The following is a 24999-nucleotide window of genomic DNA, read 5'->3' as shown; positions in this document are numbered from 1 at the left end:
ATTGCTCATATCTAGCTCTGGATCAAAGTTTTAGTGTGGAGAGAAGTGCTTCTGGTCAGTCACAAGGGATCAGGGGACCCAGTCACAGGTCTGAAGTCAAGAGGAGCACTAGCACTTGCTGCTGCAGGGGAGCAGGGGCCTTTCCTGAGTAAGACCAGAGCACAGACCAGGACAGCAATGACCGTACCTCTCCCCAAATCACACCACCTTGGAAGCACGAAAATCCACAAACCCCTAGAATTAGCTCTGAAAACAGCAGCACAAAAAAGCATGAAGCTTGGCACAGTCCCTCCCTACCCCCATTTGAGCAGAGCCTACCATCAGCATAAAGTTCAAAGTCAAGAAATTGATCAGAAAAATGAGCAAACAACAACAAAAAAAGAATTTGATAATAAAAAGCTATTACAGTGGTAAAGACCAAGATATAAACTCAGAAGAAGAAAATAATGTGAAAAGAGCTGCAAGCAGAGCTTTTTAAAAAAATGTTAGTTGGACCGAAGCACAACAAGAATTCCTAGAGGAGTTAAAGAAAGATAAAAGTGGCAGAGGAAAATATGTGAAAAGAAATTAGAGTAATGCAAGAAAACTATGAAAAGAGAATTAACAAATGAGTAAAAGAGACACAAAAAAGGCAATTAGATGGCACAATGGGTAGAACAGTAAGTCTGGAGTCAGGAATACTCATTTTCCTGAGTTCAAATCTGGCCTCAGACACTTTCTGTGACCCTGAGCAAATCAGTAAACTCTGTTTGCCTCTGTTTCTTCATCTCTAAAGTGAGATGGAAAAGAAAATGACAAACCACATCAGTATGTTTGACAAGAAAATCCCAAATGGGATCACAAAGAGTCAGACATGACTGAAAAATGACTAAACTACACCAGCAAATGAAGCATAAAAAATTGATTAAAAAAACCTTAAAATACAGAATTAGCCTCATGGTAAAAAGAGGCACAGAAATCCACTGAAGAAAAGAATTCCATAAAAAGCAGAACTTGCAAGGTGGAAAAAGAACCACAAAAGCTCATTGAAGAAAATAATTTCTTAAAAGTAAGAAATGGAAAAATAGAAGCTAATAACTTTATGAGAAATCAAGAAACAATAAAACAAAGTCACAAGAATGAAAAAAAGAAGAAAACGAGAAACATCTCATCAGAAAAGCATATAGATCAAGGAGCGACAATTTAATAATTTTAATTAAAATTTAATAAGAAAAATAGATCAAGGAGAGATAATTTAAGAATTATTGGAAAGTCTTGATCCAAAAAAAAGCCTAGACATCATATTTCAAGAAATTATCAAGTAAAACTGATCTTAGATCTAGAGGGTAAAATACAAATAAAAAGAATTCACTGATCATCTCCTGAATGAGATCCCCAAATGAAAACCTTCCAAGAATATCATAGCCAAAGTCTAGAGCTCCCAGATCGAGGAGAAAATATTGCAAGCAGCTAGAAAGAAACAATCCAAATACTTTAAAATCACAGTCAGGATCACACAAGATTTATTAAAGGGTTAGAGGGCTTAGGATATGATGTTCTGGAAAGCAAAGAAGCTGGAAGTATAACAAAGAATAACCTGCCCAGCAAAACTAAGTATAACCCTTCAGGGAGACAATGGATATTTAGTGAAATAAAGGTCTTTCTTGGTGAAAAAACCCAGAACTGAACAGAAAATTTGATATTCAAATACAGGACTCAAGGGAAGCATAAAAAAGTAAAAATGAAAGAGTAATCGTATGCACTTTGACAAAATTAAACTGTTATATTTCTATATGGAAAGATGATACATGTAACTCCTAAGAACTTTATCATTATTAGGGCAGTTCGAAGGAGTCTACATAGACATCACAGGTGTGAGTCAATTATATTTAAATTTATATAATTATAATTTTTAATGGGGTCATGAAGAGTTAGACACAACTAGAAAACGACTGAACCAACAAAATTCCTAGTAGTGATGAACTGGCCTTAAACTGCCATCATAATTTCAGCTGACTCCGCCATTTGTTGGATGTTTTTTTCTTGATCAATAATTGGCTAATTTCATGCAGACCTTGCTCATTATTGCTGTTTTATTATTCCTTGTTTTCTTCTCTTTCTTCTGGGATTATAGTTTGTTATTATTCCTTTATATTCATTGTTCTATAGAATCTTGCACAGGTGAATAAAATAACTGCTTTTTTGGTAGTTAAATAAACGTATTGGAAAGCAAGCTCATTTTCTGCAGGCACACTGAAAGCATCCTCATTACAACTCCTGGATGACTGGGACAATATGCACCTTATCCTATTTGCACATGATTTTGATCTCCACTTCAGGGTCTTTATATTTTGAAATATTTTTTCCATGTAGCCTGGAAATAATATTTGGTTTGACAACTTTTATTAAAAATATTGTTCTTGATTTTTCATCCAGACTATGGTGACAAGAGATTGGTCTGTGATGATTGTTTGGTTCTAGTACATTTTATTGTCTGTGATCTCCTGTATATGTTGAGGCTTATGTTTTTAGTATGATTTCAGTCCATGAAAGAGAGGATGCTTCTAATGTACAGTTCTAGGAACCAGGTAATGTTGCTGTAGATACTTTTTTGTTGTTGTTCACTTGTTTAGTTGTGTGTCCAACTCTTCTTGGCAAAGACACTAGAATGGTTTGCCATTTCCTTCTCTAGCGTGTTCCTATTTTATAGATGAGGAACTGAGGTAAATAGGGGTGAAGTGATTTGCCCCAGGGTCACACAGCTGTTAAGGTCTGAGTCCAGATTGGAACCCAAATCTCATATCTTCCTGACTCCAGGCCCAGTGCTCTATCCACCTGTGCTGTTCTGCTACCCTAATACACTTAGTAAGTCCCAAAGTTTGACAGCAGTGTTACCCTCTCACCATTGTTTCCTGCTATAATCTTCATTGATTATTAAGCCCTGAATTCTTACTGATAACCCTCCTGTAGTTTCAGTGGTGATGACCTGGTCCTGAATTGCCATCATAAGCTCTACTCTTTCCAAAAACAAATTTCACATTGCTATTCATATATTTGAGGCTTTATAGTCACCATATTGTTGACTAAGTTCATGTGGATGTGAACTTTGATTCCACCAATGGATCTTGATTCTTTTGTGCATTCCAACTAGAGCTAATTCATTTTTGGTTGCATGTAACCAATCTAGTGTGATGTGTCTATTACTATTTCTCAGCAAAATGATGTCTGCTTATTCTAAGAGTATTTCTGTAGATTTTTGGTTTTTTTCATGTTCTAAGAATGACTATTACTTTTTTTGGAATGAAAGTTTTAATCTTTTACCATTACCTTTGGGTAATAAGATGTAGGTTTTTGTTAGGATTCTTCCAAATCTGTAATGGTCTATTTTTACAGTTCCAAGGATGTACAATTCATTCCAGCATTGGATAGGGGTCAATTCTTTTAAATGTATAGTAACACCAGACTCAGAGTTAGAAAGATCTAGACTCAAATACTTCCTCAGGTACATGACCCTGGGCAAGACATAAGATCTCTATGCCTCCGTTTCCTCATCTATAAAATGAGAGGGTTGGTCTCAATGGCTTCTGAGGTCTCTTTTAACTCTACATCTGTAATCTTAAATCCATGTTCTTTCAATGAATCTCTTACATATTCAGCCACAGTCTTCTTATTGGTATTTTTACACCTGATGTATTTTGCTTGGAGGAGATCAAGGTATTATTAGATAGTGCTGTCAGTCATTTTGTTCAATATGACTTCTAGATTCAAGCTTGAAGCCTTTAATCTTAACCTAATATTTCCTTTTATTTTAAACTTAAATCCAAAAGACATTTATTATTATTCTTATTAGCATTATTAGTACTAGCATTATTATTAGCATTTTTGTCTCCTTAGGGTTCATCAAGATCCTCCCTTTTGTTTTTTCTAGGGCAGTGGGCAGTTTGAATACACCCTTCTCTCCAGCAGATCCAGCTGTGCCTCATATAGAGAAGATCAAATCTAACCCAGTCTTTCATTACCAACTCTACTTCCAAGAACCAGTAAGTTGAAGGACCTGGGGGCAATAATGCTGATTTATTTCTCCCCCTTTTTCTTTCCCTACTCCTCTACCCCACTCTCTGCCAAGGTGTTTCATATGTTTTCATTTGCTCCTATTTTCTGACTTCATGAGCCAAAGAGTTTTCTATTCCTTCGAGATGTAGAGATCTCGAGCTTAGGTGGTCCCTTAAAGCATTGTGCTGGGTGCTGGGAATTAAGTAGCCCCTGCTTTCAAGGGGCTTACATTTTATTGGGATGATACAATGCCAACACATAGAAGTAAATACAAAGTGGGGATTTTGGATAAATAGGGGATCAGAAAAGGTGTTGTGTAGGAAGTGGCAGCCAAAGTGACCCTTGAAAGGAGTCTGGAATTCTGAAAAGCAGAAATGAGAGAATGTGTACTGAGGCAGAGAATGCCATTTATGGAGAACAGCAAGTGGGTCCATCTTGCTGAAACATCAGTATATGAGGGAGGATAACATGAAATCCGTCTGGAAATATATACTGGAGACAAATTGGGAAAAGGTTTTTTAATATTATTTTATTTTTTTCTCCAATTACATAAACATAATTTTTAACATTTGTAAGTTTTGAGCTCCAAATTCTATCCCTCTTCTCCCTGAGATGGTGAGCAATCTGAAATAGGTTATACATGTGCAGTCATGTAAAATATTTACATATTAGTCATTTTGTGGAAGAAAGAAATGAAAGGAAGGAAAGAACGAAGAAAGAAAGGGAGGAAGGGAGGGAGGAAGGAAGGAAGAAAAGAAACAGAAAAATAGTTTGCTTTGGACTATATTGGGATGACAGTTCTTTCTCTGGAGGCAGATAGCATTTTTCATTATGAATCTTTCATCATTGTCTTAGATCATTCTATTGCTGAGAATAGCTAAGTCATTCACAGTTAATCATTGTACAATATTGCAGTTACTCTGTACAATGTTCTCCTAGTTCTGCTTGCTTCACTCTGTCTCTGTTTATGTAAGTCCCTTGATTTTCAATTCTTAGCCACCACAAAAAGAGCTGCCATAAGTATTTTTTCTCTCCCTCTTTTTTTTATCTCTTTGGCATACAGACCTAGTAATGATAATGCTGGATCAAAGTGTATATATACACAATTTTATAGCCCTTTGGACATAGTTCCAAATTGTTCTCCAGAGTGATTAGATCAGTTCACAACTCCACCAACAGTGCATTAGTGTCTCAGTGTTCCCGTATCCCCTCCAACATCTATCATTTTGGGAATGGGTTTTAAATGCCAAACAGAGAAATTTGTATTTTATCTTGGGGAGAATAGGGAGACACTGAAACTTCTTGTGTAGGTGAATGACATGGTCAGACCTGGACTTTGGGAATATCACTTTGGCACCCATGTGGAGAATTGGGTTGTGGCTCTAAGGTGATAGGAAACAAGAAGATATATTGCACTTAGATCTCTTAAAATGATGCTTAGGAAGAATGGAGGTTGCAGAGTTGCATGTCTCTGTGCTACAGGGCCAAGAGCAACTTTTCTTTGTTGTTGAGCATTGCCCCACAAGTTCCAATTGTTCTAGGGACTGGTAGTATGGAGTGTCTCCTAGATACTTAACATTCCCAAACTGGGCACCATAGAAACCACTCAGGCCAGTGTCAGTGAACAGTGACTACTTGGAGGGAAGGGGGAAAAGATAATCCTTCACACAGTGCCCACTTTGTGCCAGGCACTATGCTAAGTGCTTTACAAATAATCTCAATTGATCTTCACAATAATCCTAGTAGCTAGGTGCTATTATTATCCCTGTTTTATAGGTGAAGAAACTGAAGCAGACAAACTGACCTCCTTCAGAGGAGTGCCTAAAACTGAGACTAACTTCATCTGAACCCTCCTAAATGAAAGGCAGATGAACAGGACTTAAATTGGCTTAGTGCCTGCTTGGGGCTTTCCCTCTGATCTAAGAGTCTGAGTTCAAATCCTTTTTGGCTGAATGGCCTTGGGAAAGCTCCTTCACCCTTCTCTATGCTCCCTTCTCAGGGAGTGGTGCTCCAAGATGACCAAGTGTGACCCCTTCCCCTCCAAGGACCCCTAGGAGTCCCAGTGATACCATTGCCCCTCTGGACCTGCTGTGCCCACCAAGGTTTCCCATTTTGGACCATGGATTTTATCCCATCTTGACTTGCACCAGGCCTGGGGTTTCTCTTGTTTTTCTTGTGCTCAGAACGTTTCTTTGCTCTGAGTCTCCTGTTTTGTTACTGGGTGTTCCCACCCTCCTTCAGTGTGATTTCATATACTGAATAAGTGAATGAATGAACAAGCATTTATGAAGCATTTGCTCTGCGCCACGTGTTGTTCTCTTTGTTGACCTCTTGTCACTGCCTAATAGGTATTTGAATGGGGAAATAAGAATTTCTTTTAATTTAAATTTTTTGTTAATATCTTTTGTTTTCACATCTTCTTCATTTCCAAATAAATTCTTTCCCCTCCTACACCCTGTGAGCCACCCCTTGTAACAAAGATTTGAAAAGAAAGGGGAAAAAAAGCAAGTCAGCAAAAGCAGCCAACATATCACTGCGTCCCCCAGTCTGCAGTATCCCACACCTAAGCATCTTCTCAGCTCTGCTCTTGATCACTGTCATTACACACATTCAGGGATGGCGTTTTGTGTGTTTATAGGTTCCATGGTTTTGCTTGTTTTGCTCTTTGTCAGTTCACAGAACCATAGGGTAGTGAGTTATTCTGGTATTAGTACCCCAGAGTAAGATCTGCCTGCTCCATTTTCCCCTGATGGTACCAGTGACAAATATCACAGTTCCATTTAAATAATTAACTTCACTTAGCTTTTACAAGAGGATATTTGGGGCAGCCAGGTGGCACAGTGGATAGGGCAGAGCCCTAGAGTCAGGAAGACCTGAGTTCAAATCTAACCTCAAGCTCTCATAACTATCTGACCCTGGGCAAAACACTTTGCCTCCCCCTCCCCATCAACAAAAAAGGAGGACATTTACTTTGAAGATATAGCAAGAATGAAAATATAAGTGTTTCCCTGTAGTATTATGGGGCACAATCTTCCCCATACCATCTCAGTCTCTGGGAAGAGTAGACTCAGATTTGACATAGTTTCTGCATAGCATTGGTCCCACAAAGTTCATGGCTAAATCAGAGCCAGTGTGGTTGGATGAGCTCTTTGTCTGCTTCTACTGAACTAGGTCTTGAAGGTGACTCCTCAGCTCAAATTTGAATTGGCTGGCTACAATACCAGCATGGTCACCATTCCTAAATGAACTGACTTCTCTCCTGACCTTTCAGAACTTGCAAGGCCCTAGCTTCTAATCTTCACCTAAAATGGAAGAACAGTTGCTAAAGTGAAAGATCCAAGGTTCCTGTTCGTACTGACTTCAGAGGGGGAGGGTCCCTGTGACCTCTCCCTTTATAACATTGGCTTACACCAGAATGCCGTCAGACTACAAGAATCCAAACCAAGAAGAAAAGGGATGAGGTCAGCTAGGGCCTTTTGAATGCCATTCCCACCCTCACCCTCTGCCTGGTTCTGTTACAAAACTGCAGCCAATCACAGATACTCCCATTTACCACATGGTTAGCAAAAAGACCTGGTTAGAGAATGTTTGTCTTCTAAAGTCCACAGGGGAGTTGCATCAACTGAGCTTTCTGTACATGCTTGTAAGAACTGGGTTCATTGACCAGGTGTGCTTTGCTTCCTTCTGGCTCAGAGACCCAATACCTGTTGCAATAGAATCATACTTATGGGACTGGAAAGAACTATAAAGGTCATCTCACCCAACCCCCTCATTTTACAGATGAAAAAACTGAGGCCCAGGAACATTGTGACTTGCCTAAGATTACCCATCAGAGGAATTAGAGGCAGGAGCAGGTAAAGCCAGAGTTCCTGTACAGCATCCCACATTTCTCTGAATTCTTTACATTTACCATTTGTTGTGGTACATTAATATTCTTTCACATTCATGTACCATAGTTCTTTTAACCATTTCCCAGATGCTGAGCATCTACTTAGTTCCCAGTTCTTTGCTAACGTACAACGCTCTGGCTCAAAAATTTCAGTGTACAGAGGACATTTCTTTCTACCTTTGAATTCTTTGGGGGCTGAGTTTAGCCAGGAGAGCTCTAGGTCAAAGTTTATGGGTATTTTAGTCACTTTTTTTAAAACATAATTCCAAATTGCTTTGAATGGAAATTTCTTAAGTAGAGAGTTCATCTGATGAAAGTGGCATCTCAGGATTATTAGGGGTGCGGATTAAAGATGCAAAACACTGGAGGCATGGACACAAGCCAAAAGGCAATGACTAACTGGGCTCAGCTCCTATTAATCAATATTCTCTCTCTTTTTTTAAGTTAGAAACATGGTAAAAGGTCTTGGATAGCCTGCCAAGTGCCCTGCCGCGTGGGAAGCTCAAAGTCCCCGAGCCACCCTGAAGGAAGTCAGAAGGGAGCCTCAAATCCCTGTCCAAGTTAGACCTGCAGCAAAAAGTTGAAAGCCCTCTTTTCTGCCCATGGAGAATTTGATTAATTAATTCTCCAGGCATTCCCACTTCCCACCCTACAACCCCTCTCCTGCCTGTACCAGTTCCTGCTCAAACTCCATAAAAGGCTCTTAACACCCCCCTTGCTTTTCCTTTTTCTGCCAGCTGATTCTACCCAGAACCCCAGCAGACCTGAGCTGTGTCCATTCTCCCTGACTGACCCTTTGTTGACAACATTCCTCCTCAACTAGTCTTGCCTCATTTTCTTTCTCCCTGCTCTCGCATTGTGCTGGTCAGCTCTGCAGAGCAGTGGATAGAATGCTTGGCCTGGACTCAGGAAGCTGTTGTTATTCCGTCATTTAGTTGTGTCTGACTCTCCATGACCCCGTTTGGGGTTTTCTTGGCAAACATACTGGAGTGGTTTGCCGTTTCCTTCTTGAGCTCATTTTACAAAATGAGGCAAACAGAGTTAAATGACTTGCCTAGGATGTACAAATCCGGCCTCAGACACTGACTTAGCTGTGTGACCCTGGGCAAGTCACTTAACCTCTTTTTGCCTCAGTTGCCTTATCTGTAAAATGGGGGTAATAATAGCACCTACTTTCTAGAGCTGTGAGGATCAAATAAGATAATAATGGTAAGTAAGCACAATATAAATGTAGCTGTTATGATTCTCTTTTGTAGGGCTCTGTCTCTTCTACGTAGAAAGAAGCACCAGCCATTGTTCAGGGCTGTAACTTATGGTCTCAGCAGCCAGCCCTATCTCCTCAGCCATGCTTTGGGGACCATAGAATTCAAGGAGTGGACTTGAACCTACAGTAGGACCTTCCCTTTCTCTCCAAAAGAGCTGTGACTAAGTTGTGAAAAACTAAGGCAAACAAAGTTAAGCAGCTTGCCCAGTGTCACACAGCTAGTGGTCTGAGGCCAGATTTCAACTCAGCAAGATGATCTTGCCCCAAACCACCCACCCCTTAGGCCCCAAAATCTGAAATAGGTTTAGAAAGAAATGTATTTGGTCATTTGGCAGAGACTGGGAAGATGTCTCTCTCTTCAGTTCTGAGGAATTTTACAGTATTTAGAGTTCAGACAAGGGTTTAAGGGCATTTGCCTGATTGATCTCTTAAGTAGTAAGTAGTCTTCAAAGAAGGGCAGTTAGAGACGTGTTTCAGCAGGTAGATTAATCTAATTTGGGGAACTCAAAACAAGATCTTCGGATGGAAACCAAAACAAAAAACCCTAGGTAGGATCTAAGCATCCCTTACAGACATCTGGCTTCCCCTGAGTGTCTCTAAGGTCAGCCTGACTCTACAGTGAGCTTTGGAGGTAGATAATTTTTCTAGCCACATAAAGCTAGGTTCAAACAATACTGATGAATGACAAATAATAAAATATTTTCCCACAGGATTTTGGCCCTGGCACTATAAGTGGCATACAAAGCATACTGAAGTCTTTTCTTATACTGCTCCTTAAATCCCAAATCTCAAATGGCATTAAGATGTAGGATGAGTAAAGTTAACCATTGTAAGTTACATTTGGTCATAGCAGAGTTAATTCATTGCAATTTTAATGATATGCACAAATAGGATTGTGTGGGTACAAATGGTATATTGACACATGTGAACCTAATTACTATTATTTTTATGGGGCTAAACCAAATATTTTTATTTTTAATATGTATTTTATTTTTTCCACAATGACATGCTAAAATAATTTTAAAACTTTTTTTATAGTTTTATAGTTTTGATTTTCCTTCCTTCTCTCCCCTGTGAGATAGTAAGCAATCAGGTATACGATATATACATGTCCAATCATTTCCTTATTAGTTATTTTGTAGAAGAAGACTAGAGTAAAAGAAAAAGAATGAAAGAAAGAAACTGAAAAATAGCATGCTTCAGTCTGTATTCAAACAGTAATTTCTTTCTCTGAAGATGGATAGTATGCTTCATCATTAGGTCTTTGAGATTGTCTTGGATCATTTTATTTGCTGAGAATACTAAGTTATTCAGAGTTCTTCATTGTATAGTATTGGTGTTACTGTATACAATGTTCTCCTGGTTCTACTCACTTCACTTTGCATCATTTCATGTAAATCTTTCCAGGCTTTTCTGAAATCATCCTGTTTGTTGTTTCTTACAGCATAATAATATTCCATCACAATCATATACCACACCTTGTTTAGCCATTCCCCAACTGATGGGCAAAAATTAAATATTTTTGAAGATAGTAGAAGGAGAAAAAAAGAGAAGTGAAAGTATAGAAACCCATTCTTATGCCCCCTGGACCCTGACTTCCCTGCTTTTCAAGCAGGGACCACTTATAATCTCAGTTTCTGAACAGGGGAGCCAAACACACTTCTTTCCTTTCATTTTTCCTGGGGCTAATGTTATGTGGGATCTTGTGAACACAAATGTAGAGTTGAAAGAACTCCAGAGGCCATGTGAATAAACTGAGTAGGATGGTAAATATTCTTTTAAAAATTATAGTGAATTTTCAAAAGAAAAAAAAAACAACACATACACTAAGATCCTGGGGAAGGAAATTTTCTTTTCCCAGTCATCCCATTTTGGTGCTCACAGTACTTCTTGGGCTGTTTGTATAGTCATCTCTTGCCTTTTATTCCCCTCTGACCTTTAGCCACCATCAGGACCAAGTTTTTTTGCTCCTATTCTGGGTCCATTCATTGATTTCTGATCCTTAGCCATTATCTATGGTTGCACTTAACATATGCCTAAAGTAGCTCTTGGAGGGGGAGGGGAGGGCAGCTAGGTGGCACAGTAGATAAAGTGCTGGGCCTGGAGTCAGAAAGATTCACCCTCCTGAAAATCCTACTTACTAGCTATGTGACCCTGGCCAAGTCACTTAATCCTGTTTGCCTCAGTTTCCTCATCTGTAAAATGATCTGGAGAAGGCAGTGGCAAACCATTCCAGTATCTCTGCTAAGTAAACCCCAATTGGGGACACAAGGAGTTGGACACAACTAAACAAGCAATCCCTATTCCTGGAGATATCTTAGGAGAGAGATTTTCTTTAGCTGAAGAGATCTAGACTGGGGAAAATGTCTGATTTTTAAAGATTCTTAAAGAAATATAAATATTTTTAAAAATCCAAGCCCACGTGGTACTAATTGAGGCAACTGGCTTTGAAATGTCTTTTTAAAAAAAATGAGCCCTCGGAATAATCTTGTTCTTAAAAATAAACACCTGAAATCTATTCAAGTTTATAATTTACCCATCATAAGTATTGAGAGGGGCTGACAGCTTCATGGAGGAAGCCTTAAAAGACTAAAAAGTAAACTCACAAAGATTTAATGAGGCATTTGGAAAGACAGTAAATCTTTTGGCTCCCCTGGGAGGCCTCAGAAGGGGATTACAGAAGAGCAATCTTTTGATGAATTAAAAAACTCTAGACGACTAGATCTAAGGAACAATCTGTGATTTCCAAGGTCTTGAGGATATAATGGTTGGGACTTCAGCCCTATCCATGCCTCCTGGATCTCTACCTCCTGGTAGCTACACATAGACTATCAGAGTTCCAATAGCACTATGAAGACTTGGATTTTTTTTGAAGTTTCTTCAGTGTCTGTAAATATTGGTCCAGCTTCCTTGATTCTGTAATCTAATACCAGTCAAGCTGATTAATAATGGCCACTTGGGAAACTTAAGTTTTTTCCTGTTCAAGAGGACTATTTTTCAGTTGTTTTTCAATCATGTCAGCTCTGTGATCCTATTTGGAGCTTTCTTGGCAAAGATACTGGAGAGGTTTGCCATTTCCTTCTCCAGCTTATTTTACAGATGAGGAACTGAGGCAAACAGGGTTAAATGACTTTCCCAGGGTCACTTAGCTAGTAAATGTTTGAAGCTAAATTTGAACTCAGGTCTTCCTGTGCTCAACCATTGTGCCACCTAGTTACACAGGTGCTACTTTGTGCTAGATGCTGTTATGTTATATGGATATAAAGACAAAACTGAAGCAGTTCTTAATTTTGAGAAGATTACATTTTGTCATTTGGCACATAATAAACCCTTAATAAATGTTTGTTGATTGAGTGATAGAAAATTAATTATAAAATATGTAGGACATACTTCCTAGATCACTCACTCTCCCAAAGACAGACAGGCTACCTCTTCCCTTCAGTGCTCCAGGGTACCCCAAGGAGTTTGGGTTCTTTCTTCTCTGTTCCCCCCTCTTCACTGTTCTCTCTTTCCCTCTTTACTGTTAGGTATCAGTGACTAGAGCCCAGGTTCCATTTAACCCCTTAAATCTATTTTGAAGCTATAGCAATAACAAAGATACAAACATTTCTTTCTAATACTTGAGGGCATATTTTCTTCTATTCCCACCTATGGCTCTGGGAACCTTGGACTCAAACTTAGCTCAGTTTTGACATAACACTGGTCCCATCAAGTTCACATCACAGCAAGTGCAGCATGACCTCTGGATGATTTATCTCAGCTCCCACTGGCCTGAGTCCTCAAGGTCATTCTTTGATGCTCCAAGCACCAATACTGAGCTGGCTACAAAACCCTGGCACTGGGAAGCCTGGACTCACTCTCCTAGCCTTTTAAAAGTCATAAGCATGGAGGTTCCAATCCCTTTACCTAGAAGAGAAAGGAGCAAACGTGTGTTTGTCCTTCATTGCCGAAGACCATGCCATCAGAGAAACCATGACATGACTTGCACTTGGCTTTGTTTTGAGTGAGGGAGGGCTGTGCAGATCACCAGCCTCATTTCTCCTCCAGAGCCATCTGAATCCAGTGACCAGATATTCATCAGGATGACTGGAGATGACCCAGGATGAGGTAATTGGGGTTAAGTGACTTGCCCAAGGTGACACAGCTAGTGAGTGTCAAGTGTTTGAGGTAAGATTTGAACTCAGGTTCTCCTGACTCCTGCTCTATCCACCACACCACCTAGCTGCCCCTAAGAACTGGCAGCCACCTGGCCTCTAAGGGGAGAAGGCCTCAGTATTTCTTCTCCTTACAGCATTGTCTTTCACTGACTGCCATCATTAAGGGACTCAAGTTCCCAGAGACCAGCAGAAGACAATGAGGGAAGAATTTTTGGGCCAAGGTGGACTAAGACATTTTTGAAGATGCTCCCAGTTCAAACTACGCAATCTAAAAAAAAGCCTTTGAAGAAAAGATCTGATCTACAAAAGCCTTCTCCTAAACATGTGGTTACCGCATGTGTATGCATGCTCCACAGTCTCCAAGGCATTTTGACTCCACATCAAGACTCCCAGAAACAGGCTCCCTTGTCACTTCCACATGGGGAAATTAAATCAGCCAAGCATAATCATGCTACATATATACTAATCCCCTGTTACAAATATGTATATGATATATGTGTGTATATGTATATATGTGTGTGTATATATATGTGAGTATATATACAAATACACATATATACTTTCTAATGTGCATATACATATATATGTATATTTTTAAATTTTTTTGGAGGAAAGAATACTAACAACCAAAAGTTTCAGAATAGACTTCCTATAGTAATAAATTAATAATAAAAGGAAGCTCAAGCTGAGTTTTGAAGGAAATGAGGGATTCTTAAAGGCAAAGGTGAGAGGTGCATTCCAGACATGGAGATGCATCTCATTAGGGACAGGCTTACCCTGACTTTCAAGGGAACTACTGGCCATTCTGATCAATTTATGAATCTCCTAAATTCTTTGGATTAATGGGAAAAGGTTACAACACTTCTGACCAGTTCCAGTGGCACAATATACATTATAACAAGAGTATTTGGAAATGAGAAATAACAGTTGTTATTATGTTTTATTATGCTGTATTAACTTGCATAAATTAAATAGAGACATAAAAGTACGTGGAGCCCTATGTTGCATAGGATTATATAATGATAGATTTAGAGCTGGAAAGGACCTTAGAGACCATCTAAAACACCCAGCTCATTTTATAGATGGAGAAACTAAGGCCCCTAAAGGTTAAGTAACCTGCCTAAGGTCACACAGATGGTAAGGGTCAGAGGTAGCATTTAAGCTCAGGACCTCTGATTCCAAATTCAGGCACACTTTCCTTTATATCACTTTGCCTTCCACATCCCTCCCCTCCCTTCCTTTGCCACTAAAAACAATTAAAGAGATTGACGGTGCATACAGTATTCCCATGCATAGCATTCCCATCACTACCACCTCTTCAAGGAAGAGGGGGGAGTGCATTTTCTTACCTCTTCTGGGGTCAAAATGGGTTACTTTGATTATATCATTTTAGCTTCTTTTTATTCCAGATCTTTACATCATCTTGCTTAGTGGGTGTATATTGTCTTCCTGGTTCTACTTTCTTTACCTCATATCAGTTCATGTAAATCCTTCCATGTTTCCCTGACTTTCTTCTAATCCTGTACCATATTTATTTACCTAGTCCCCAGTATTCCCAGTTCTCTTCCAGCCTGCATTTGGCTTCTGGGAAAAGAGAAGTACCAAACCATATTAAAGCCACTGTTCATTAACAACATCAGACTAGAATTTAGGAGTTCTTGTGCCAGCTCTGGCAGTATCTAACTTTGCCCTTAGGCAATGTACTCCACAGCGCTGGGCCTCAGTTTTCTTATATGTAAAACAAAGGAGTCCTACTAGATGACCTCAGTTGTCCAGACCTTCCAGCTCCAGTTCTGTATGACCCCAGTCAAGTTCCAAGCATGAACTTTTGTTTAAGGCTTAAGATGGAAGGCCAGATTTTTTTCTTAAAGACTGTGCCTTAAACCCAAATCATTCTGGCACTCATTGATTGGACAACAATAGGTCCCAGGCCAAGCCCCACTTGGTCATTGTCTAGGCCCTGATTGGCTCAGAGTGAATGTAAATAGAAATTGTTCCTGTTCGTGTCAGTAATCTTGATCATCTTTCCCTCCCAGATTGTTTTTGGTTTTTTTGTCTAGGTAAAAGAGACCATTCTCTGCCTCATTTCTTACCTAGTCTTAATCACTAGTTGGGTGTTGCCTCAGTCAAACTGAGACCTGCTAAAGATCTTAGCTTAAAAAGGCCAATGTTTCCCACTGCATCCTGGGCCATCTCCAGTCTTCCTAATCTGTGTCTTGCCACTGGACCCAGAGGAAAAAGTGAGGCTGATGACTTTGTACAGACCTCCTTCATTTAAATCTTATTCACTTTCATGTCACGACATCACCTCCTTGGATGTCATGGTCTTCTGAATTAAATAGAAGAGCACAAAGGGAAAGAGAAAATAATAAGTCAGAGAAAAGAGAAGATCTAACTCCAAAGGAGGGTGGAACTGGACTCCCTCAGTCTAGAAAGCCTCCTCTTTTTCTTCCTTCTTTTTCCTTGTGACCTTGCATTGTTATAGGGCCCATTTTCAAGACCAGGTGCTTATTCTCTAGAACAATGGGAACTCTTTCTTCTAAGCTTTTAACTCACTAAATTTATTGTACAACAAAGCAAGGTGTATTTATCTCCTTATCACTACAGAATTTTATTGTCCTCTTTTTAGATAAATTTTTGCTGCTATTTTTTACATCATTGGAATTTCTCTCAGTATTCCTTCTCTTCCCCCACCTAGAGAGCCATCCCATGTAGCAAACAGTATGGTCTTTCTAATGCAAGAATTATCTTGGGATTGTAAGCACCCCTTCATCACCTTATCTGTCAAGCACTAATTTTTGTTTTAATTTTGCTGGTCATTTCCTTAAATGGTCTCCCTTTTGTAAAACCTGGCAGAATCTAAGACATTAACAAGTTTAAGATGTCTAGAATCATAGACATTTAGAGCTAAAAGGGATTTTCAATATGGTCTAATCCTGACTGTCCATTTTATATACAAAGAAATGAGACAAAACCTGTGATTTACTTGGTATATGGAGCTTCCCATCAGGAAACTCCTACAAAGACAGTTCCTCAATCATTCTGCTGTTTGTAGTGTAGTCTTCTAGAGTTGTGTTGCTCTGTTACGTGATTTGCCCAGTGTGGCACAGCTAGCACATGTCAGATGTGGGTGGGTTAATTGGGTTGTTGAGGCAGTGGCAGCAGGATTGCTATTGTTTTGTTTTATTGACAATACAATTCAAGAAGACTGTCTACTAAGAAAAGTCTAGAGAGGTTGCCATCTGCAAGAATACTAGAGTAACGAAATTGTGGATCTTTTCAATAATGGCCACATTACTGTGACTCTGAATCACTCTATCTGTATGTGTAGACTTTCCTAGCCTACACTCAAGCCAAATTAGACTACAAATTTTTCCATTAAAATATCCTGGGCTTTCTATGTTTTTGCTTGTAATTATCTTTATACCTAGGATACTCCTCCACGTTGGCCTATTAAATCTAATCATCAATCAGTCAATAAGCATTTATTAAGCACCTATTAAGTACTAGCATTACCATAACTAGGGGAAAGTTGAGGTCCCTTACTAGTATTGTTTTACTCTCTATTTCCTCCTGTAACTTATTTAACATTTCCTTTAAGAATTTGGATGCTATACCATTTGGTATATATATATGTTGAGCATTGATATCACTTCATTGTATCTTTTAGCAAGATGCGGTTTCCCTGTTTAACTCTTTGAATTAGGTGTATTTTTGCTTTTGCTTTATCTGAGACCATGATTGCTACCCCTGCTTTTTTTTTAACTTCAGCTAAAGCACAGTGAAGTCTACTCCAGCGCCTTACCTTCTGCTTCAAGTATGTTTCTTGTAAACAACATATTGTAGGATTCCAATTTTTAATCCACTCTGTTATCCATTTCTGTTTTATGAGTGGGTTAATTCCATTCATATATATGGTTATGACAACTGAGTATGTAGAACTTACTACAGGAACTGCCACAAAGTGGAGAAAGCAGGCCCTCTGTTTCCATCCTATTGTAACTAATTACTGAAGCCAACTAGGAATTAGGCTTTTGGTTTTATACTGTTGAAAGGCTAGAGTACGGTTGCTGTCCTCTGAATTTCAATGGTATATCTGTGAGGGTGAAATGGATTCAAATTCTGGTCAAAGGGAATAATTAGCCCCTCTCCAGTCTTGACATGTTGTCTCTCACCTGTGTCCTCACAGGCTGTCTGCAGTGCCTAAAATGTACTCCCTCTTCATCTCAGCCTTTTTGATTCCTTATCTTCTTTCAAGGTCCAGCTGAGGTACCACTTTTTTCCAGTGTGCCTTCTCCAATCCCTCCAGGAGTTAAGACTCTTCCCTTAATCAAATTTCTGAAGATCACTTTGAATGGATCTCTCCTTTTCCCCTTTACTCTCTACCTTTTATTTTATTCATATTGTATCTCCAAGTAGAATGAACATAATAAGTTATTAAAGAGAAGGGACTTTTTCAAGTCAAGTCAATTCAACAAGCACTTTTTTTTTTTTTTAAGATTTTCAATGTACCAGACCCTGGGTTGAGCACTGAAGATACAGAGAAAGGCAAAAAATGGTATCCCTACCCTCAGGGAGGTCTCAGTATAATGGGGGAGACAATAAGAAAACAATTATGTAAGAACAAGCTGTGTAAAGTATAAATTGAAGATAATCCACAGGAGCAAAGCACTAACATTATGGGGATCAGGAAAGTCTTCCTAAAGAAGGTGGGATTTTAGCTAGAATTTGAAAGAAGCCAGGGAAACTAAGGAGCAAGGACGAGGAAGAAGGATGGGAATCAGCCAGTGACAATGCCCTGAATCTGGAGGTGGAGTGTCTTATGTCAGGAAGGAAGCCAGCGTGACTGGATTGCTGAATGTGTTGGGGAGTAAGGTGTAACAAGACTGGAAAGGTCAAAGGGGCCAAATTGTGAAGGACTTTGCATGCCAAACACTATTTCGATTTGTGACCTTGAAGGTGACAGGGAGCCACTGGAATGACATGGAAGAGGATTAATTAGGCAGCTGATAGGAGAACAGACTAGAATAGAGAGAGATTAGAAGCAAAGAGACCCACCAGCAGACTATTGCAGCACACGTCTGTAATCTTTGCTATTAGGGAAGGATAAAGCTTTTGTTTACTTATTTCAGTCATGTCCAACTCTTCATGACCCCATTTGAAGTTTTCTTGGCCAAGAATATTTCCTTCTCCAGTTCATTTTATAGTTAAGGAAAGTAAGGCAAACAGGGTTAAGTTTACTTACTCAGGGTCATACAGCTAGTGTCTAAGGCTAGACTCATCAAGTCTTCCTGATTCCATGCCCAATGCTCTACCCACTGAGCCACCTAGCTGTGGTACCTAGACATCATGATATGGTGAGTTTGGAGGCGGAGGGAAAGCATCAGATCTGGAATCAAAGGACCTGAATTCATATTCCAGCTCTTCAACTGTGACCTTGAATATATTATTACACCCCTCTTGACTTCAATTTCCTCATCTGCAAAATACAATGGTATGACTTGATGACCTCTCAGTATCCTTCTGGCTTTAAAATAGTATGATCTTGCCTCCCAAGGTTGTTGGAAGGTTCAAATTGGGATATAGGAGTACATATCTAGACCCGGAAAGGACCTCAGAAACCACCTGGTCCAATCCCCTTATTTTACTGTTGAGGAAACAGAAACTGGGCAGGGAGAGTGATCTGGCTGAGATTGCGCAGGAAATGGGGCTGGAAACTAAGCCCTTTCAACTCCAGAATCAGTATTCTTTCTACTACACCATGATACCTTCCTTTGTGTGTGTGTTAGTCGTTCATTGCTAAAGACCATGCCATCAGAGAAATCATGACATGACTTGCCACTTGACTTTGTTTTGTGTGAGGGAGGGCTGTGCAAGTCACCAGCCTCATATCTCCTCCAGAGCCATCTTAATCCAGTGACCAGATATTCATCGGGATGACTGGAGATGACCCAGGATGAGGCAATTGGGGTTAAGTGACTTGCCCAAGGCTTAAAGTGGCTCCTATGACTGCTCTGATTCTTACTGTTTTCCAGGTTAGAAAATGGAGGCCTTCAAGGAAAATGACTTTCCTAAGGCAACCTAGCAAGACATTTGGCCCACTTAGACATTCATCAGGAGAGCTGAGGCTCAGAGAAGACTTCTTTTCATTGGCACATTCTTCACTTTTCTTCCATTATCTTTTCAGGGAGTGGCAGAGGCTGAACTGGAGAAGGACCTGACCCAGACGTTCAAAATTATGTTCCGAGCAAGTGATGAGACATCGGTATATTTGTATATGCTGCATTCAGGGACCATTGAGGGCAGTAGAGGGTTGTGGGAAGGAAACTGGTGGTTGATTTGGCTCTGAGGGAGGAAGCAGGAAGCAGGATATGTCTCAGTGTGTGACAGATATCCTGAAGGATCTGAGCCTGACCTTTTCTACTCTTTTTTACTAGTTTTGTTACTAAACAAGTACCTCTAACCTTCTATTTTAGTTCCAGCTTATCCCACCCGTAGTTGGAAGTTATAGGGGGGAAATTTGTCATTTCACATTACAGTAGAATGAAGGGAGATGACAACAGTGAGGGTCTTGCTGTTACCTACCCTAAGATCTTTTATTTTTATTTTTTTGGAGGCAATAGGGTCATGTGATTTGCCCAAAGTCACACAGCTAGTAAGTGTCTGAGACCAGATTTGAACTCAAATCCACCTGACTCCAGGGTTGGTGCACCACTTAGCTACCTTACCTACCCTAAGATCTAAGGGTTGACCAGGAGACCCTACAGACTGGTGTCATAGAAAGAACACGAATTTAGAGTCAAAGGTCTTGGGTTTGAATATTGACTCTGCCACTTCCTGGTTGAATAACCTTAGGCAAGTCACTTAACCTCTGGACCTCTTTTTCTTATCAGTAAAATGGGAAGGTTAGACTAAATGGCCTTTGAGACCCCTTCTGGCTCCAAGTCTGGAGGACCTAATCTTTCTTCTGCATTTAAACCAGCTTATCCAAATCTTTGAAATTTCCTCCTAATCTTATTTTTCTCTTAATTGTGTTGTAACAATTTTATAGTATTTTATAGACTCTTGCTCCCAAGAGTCCTTTCAGTTACTAAATTATGTTTACTTTAGAAATAAATGATAAAAATCAAAAAGGAACTCAAGTCTATACCTCAAGAGTCTAGTTTATTAATTATCCTCATACTCCAGGTGAGGCAATTGAGGTCTGCAAAGATTGTGTCATATGGGATATGTGACTCTGGGTGAGATCTTTGGTTTAAAGGGCAAGATATTTTAAGTTACTTTCTTATCAGAATTCTAAATTGCTTTCCAGAATGATTGGACCAATTCACAGCTACGCTAACAATGTATTGGTGCGCCTGTCTTTCCATAGCCTTTCTGACATTGACTATTCCCATCTTTTGTCATCTTTGCTAGTTTGCCAGGTGTAAGATAATGCTTCAAAGTTATTTTGATTTTCATTTCTTTTATTATTACTGAATTAGAACAATCTTTCACTGAGTAGTTAATGATTTGTTGTTCTTTTGAGGACTGTTTATTCATATCCTTTAAGGATATTCGTTGGGGAATGACTTTTTAGTGCTTATATATTCACATTAGGTGTTCTAATCTTGTGTCTTAGACTCTTATCAGAGATTTTTGATTCAAAGATTTTTTTTCCCCACTTGGCCACATCCTTATCCTAATTGCATTGATTTTTGTAAATGCAGAAGTTTTTTAATTCATATAATTTAAACTATCTTTTATTGTTTGCATTCACCTCTGTTCTTTATTTGAGCCGTGAAAAGTGTCTAATCTGATTCTCTTTTTTTTAAAATGGTGGGACCTTTAAAATTCAGAATGAGTATCCATCCTGAGTTTATTATGGCATATGGTGTAAAGGTATTAGTCTAATCCTAATTTCTGCCGAACTGTCATCTTTTGTAAGGAGGTTGTTTTTTGTTTTGTTTTCCTTTTCTTGCAGTATACTACAATGGGAAGTTCTTTAAAAACAGGTAAGAAACATCATTGACAGGAGATGATTGGAAGGGAGGGGGGAAGGAACTGATAAAATCTGTGAGAAGTTTTCCACAAAGTTCCTTACTAACAAATTTCATAGAGAGACTGATGGTATTAGCTATTCTGTTCAGAAGAGAGGTTCTTAACCTTTTATATGCCATGGACCTCTTTGGCAGTCTGGTGAAGTCTGTGGGTCCCTTCTCAGAATAATTTTTTAAATGCATAAAATAAAATATTTCCAAATAAACAAACAAATAAATAAAATGTGTCCAAAGGAACCAATTATGTTGAAAATTATCAAAACTAAAATCATAAAAATATTCAAAAAAATTTTAAATAATTGCATAGACACCAAGTTAAGAACCTCTTGAACAGGTATTGTGGAGAGACATAGACTTTTTATCCACAAGTATATTGGTAAATGTTTAGCATCTAGCTCTCCAGAGGGCAGAAAAAAATAATGTATGACACACTTTTAAATTTAATCTCCATTATTAACATTTTTTTCATCACTTTCTTAAGTCTAGACAATTAAAAAAAAAACCAACCTGTCAATCAAGCTCTGATTTTGTAGTATTTTCTGATTTCCAAGGTATTAAGTGCTTACACTGAAAATTTAACAATCAGTTCACAGGTTTAAGCTAATTCTAACACATCCCTGGTCCCACTCTTAGATCTCCTGCAGTTTCCCAATCCTACCATAGGATAAGCAGCTAGGGGGTACAGTGGATAGAGTGCCTGGCCTGGAGTCAGGAAGACTTATCTTCCTGAGTTCAAACCTGGCCTCAGACACTTATTAGATTTGTGACCCTGGGCAAGTCACTTAACCCTGTTTGCCTCAGTTTCCTCATCTATAAAATGAGTTGGAGAAGGCAATGGCAAACCACTCGAGTATCTTTGCTAAGAAAACCCCAAATCAGGTCATGAAGAGTTAGACAGAACTGAAAAAGCTGAAAAACAGCAAAAACCATGGAATAAGAAGCTTCTTGTTCCCTTTTGTAGGCCCAGTAGCTTGAGCCAAACAAAACATGTCCAAGCTCATCCCTCTTCAGGGGTGAATGGATCAATGAGTGGTCCTGGGTTCCCAGATCCAGATGAAGTCTCTCACTGAGGTGTTGCTGTATGCCTGGCCCAACCTTCCACAGGGGGTTGCACACAAAATCCTAAATATAGCCTCATTCCTTTAAGGCTTAAAGTTTAAGCTCAGCAAGTTGACTCAGCACCCTCCCCCTATCTCCGTCAACCCTCTACATCGATTTTCTAAGCTGATTAGTGCTGATCTTCTGTAAAAGAAGAGTCAACTTGATACTTGTAAGGTAAATGTCTGATGATAAGTCCCAGGTAAAAGATGGAAAAACTGAGGCTCTGCTAGGGTAAGTGAATCAGTCGTTCAATGTGCTTTGGTCACCTGCAGGGTACAAAACTCTGTAAATTACCAAGGAATTTAGCGAGGCCTTCTTACTATACCTCATACCTGACTCTCCATTTCCCTTTGCAAAGGCCTGAATATGCTCCCTCTTATATTATATATGACATGATATATTGTACATTATATATGTCTACCTCTATCTCTTATAATTCTAATTGTCTCACAGACTCAAGCCCACTTGTTATATGATCCTATCCTAATCCCCTCCATAGTGTCCTCTCCTTGCACTCATATACCACCTCATATTTATTCTGTATACATTTTGTATGTATATACCTACATATGTACATACTGTCCCCCAAAATAGAATGTAATCTCCTTGAGGGTAGGGACTATTTCATTTTTTCGTCTTTGGATCCCCCAGTACCTGGTACATGGCTTAAGAAACACAAGTTGATTGATTGACTGATAGAGAAAACTACATAAGCATAGATAAAAAATATTCAGGAACATTAACCAGGAAATGCATAATTTATAGGCAAAACCAATGATGACTGTGCAGGAGCATAGAGAAATATATGCATTAGTGATATGTTGCTAGAAGGATTGTCATCACTGGAACTGGGCCAGCTCATTCCAAGAGAGCTACCTGGTGTTGGAGTTTCCAGTAAGTTTTTGAAAGGAAGGTGGATCACAGCTAGGCAGAAGAGTGGGGAATGTAAAGTGACTTAGTACAGAGGACCAAGGATATGTTGTGGGTTATGCGAAACAGGGGGAAAGTAGGAGTAGGATTCTTTCTACAGCCAGAAGGGACTCCAGAGGCTCCATAACCCAACACTCTTGTTGTACCAATGTGGGAACTATAGCCTAGGAAGATTAAGTGACTTTTCTAAGGTCACACAGGTGGTAAGCACCAGAGGCAGACTTTAAATCCAGGTCCTCTGACCCCATCTAAGGTGAAATAGGAAATAAGGGCATTTTGATAGTGGAAGCAATGGTTGGAAGCCCTGGGAGGGACTGCATGGTATAGTGGGAAAAGTAATAGATTTCAGGTCTGACCATTTAGGATCAAAATTGTGCCTCTGCTGCTTACCTCTACTGTAACCTTGGACAGGTCACTTCAGGCCCTTTCTGGGCCTCAATTCCTCCATTGTAAAAAGAGGAGGCTTTGGTGCTGAAGGTCACTTCCAGCTCTAGAACTAGAATGTTAAGTGTAATGTAAGAAGCAATTAGGTGTCACAGCATACTTCAGAAAGAAGGAGAGTGATTTGATCAAAAGGATGAAGTGTTCAAGGTCACCCATGGAAGAAATGACATCAGTTATGGAAACCCATGAAGCCAGAGTACAGGGACGCAGATGAGTGTCTTTCTTTCATAGGAGTTCTGAAAAAAAATGAGAATCCCCCATGGAGTAAGATGGTAACAGAGGAGGAGATTAAGGTCTACGTGCAGCAGTTCAAGAAAACTGGCTTTCGGTAAAGTACAAATGATTTCCTGTCATGGGATGGGATGGGTAGGGAAGAAAGGATGGCCTTCATGGAGAGAAAGTGAGTTAAGTCTGCTTCATCTTCAAGGGCTGTTCTCACTACCAAAGCCCAAAGGCTTAGTTCCTCCCTTTTTTTTCCCCTCCTGAGGGGCACCCCTCAAAAAAATGAGTATTTCTAGCAGCATATGGATGCCCTTGTATCAGAATGGTGTAGCCTTCCCTTCTAGCCCTACCACTGAGAAACATTGGGGCTCAAATTAGTACTCTTTACAGATAAGGAGACTGGAGCCCAGAGGAGTTGTGACTTAGCCAAACTCACATACCTAGTAAGTGTCTGAAATGGGATTTGAACCTAGGTCTAACTCTCTATCTCACGGGTGGGGAACCTGCAGCTTGAGGCCACATGTGGCCTTCTAGATCCTGAAACTGAATCCAAATTTTACAGAGCAAATCCTGATTTGTTCCCTACCCCTGCATCTGCTGCATCATACTGTCTTTCTCTGGTAAGGGTATGCCTTTTTTCCAATTATGGGACTGAATATCCTCATGTTGTCTGGATGCTCCTCAAACACCAGCACCAGCACCACCCCCTCCCCCATTTCCTGACCCACCCCCCACCTGGACAAAGGAATCCTTAGGATTCATAAAGAGAAAGGTTTTCTGGGAGAACCTGAGTCCAAAAGTTGCTTCTTTCAGGTATGTGTTAGCCATTCTTTATTGGGTAGTTCTTCCTGTAACTCCTCTCCTCCATCCCTCCCATAAGAGACAGTGTGGTATGAGTAGAAAGCCAGCTTAATGGTCAGG

General features: G+C 39.6%; 1 protein-coding gene across 1 annotated transcript in view; it reads left to right on the top strand.

Moving 5' to 3' along the window:
- Positions 1-24999, top strand: part of EPHX2 (epoxide hydrolase 2) — a 78285-nt gene that overhangs the window by 45051 nt on the left and 8235 nt on the right. Inside the window, exons 12-15 of the mRNA XM_072633850.1 lie at positions 3908-4019; positions 19530-19607; positions 21306-21336; positions 24088-24184. Coding sequence (XP_072489951.1) covers positions 3908-4019; positions 19530-19607; positions 21306-21336; positions 24088-24184 — 318 coding nt within the window. The remainder of the gene's footprint in view (positions 1-3907; positions 4020-19529; positions 19608-21305; positions 21337-24087; positions 24185-24999) is intronic.

Source organism: Notamacropus eugenii, chromosome 1 (genome assembly GCF_028372415.1).
Source record: "Notamacropus eugenii isolate mMacEug1 chromosome 1, mMacEug1.pri_v2, whole genome shotgun sequence".
Lineage (NCBI taxonomy): Eukaryota > Metazoa > Chordata > Mammalia > Diprotodontia > Macropodidae > Notamacropus > Notamacropus eugenii.
Note: the sequence above shows the minus strand (reverse complement) of the source record. Positions and strands in the feature narration are given on the sequence as shown.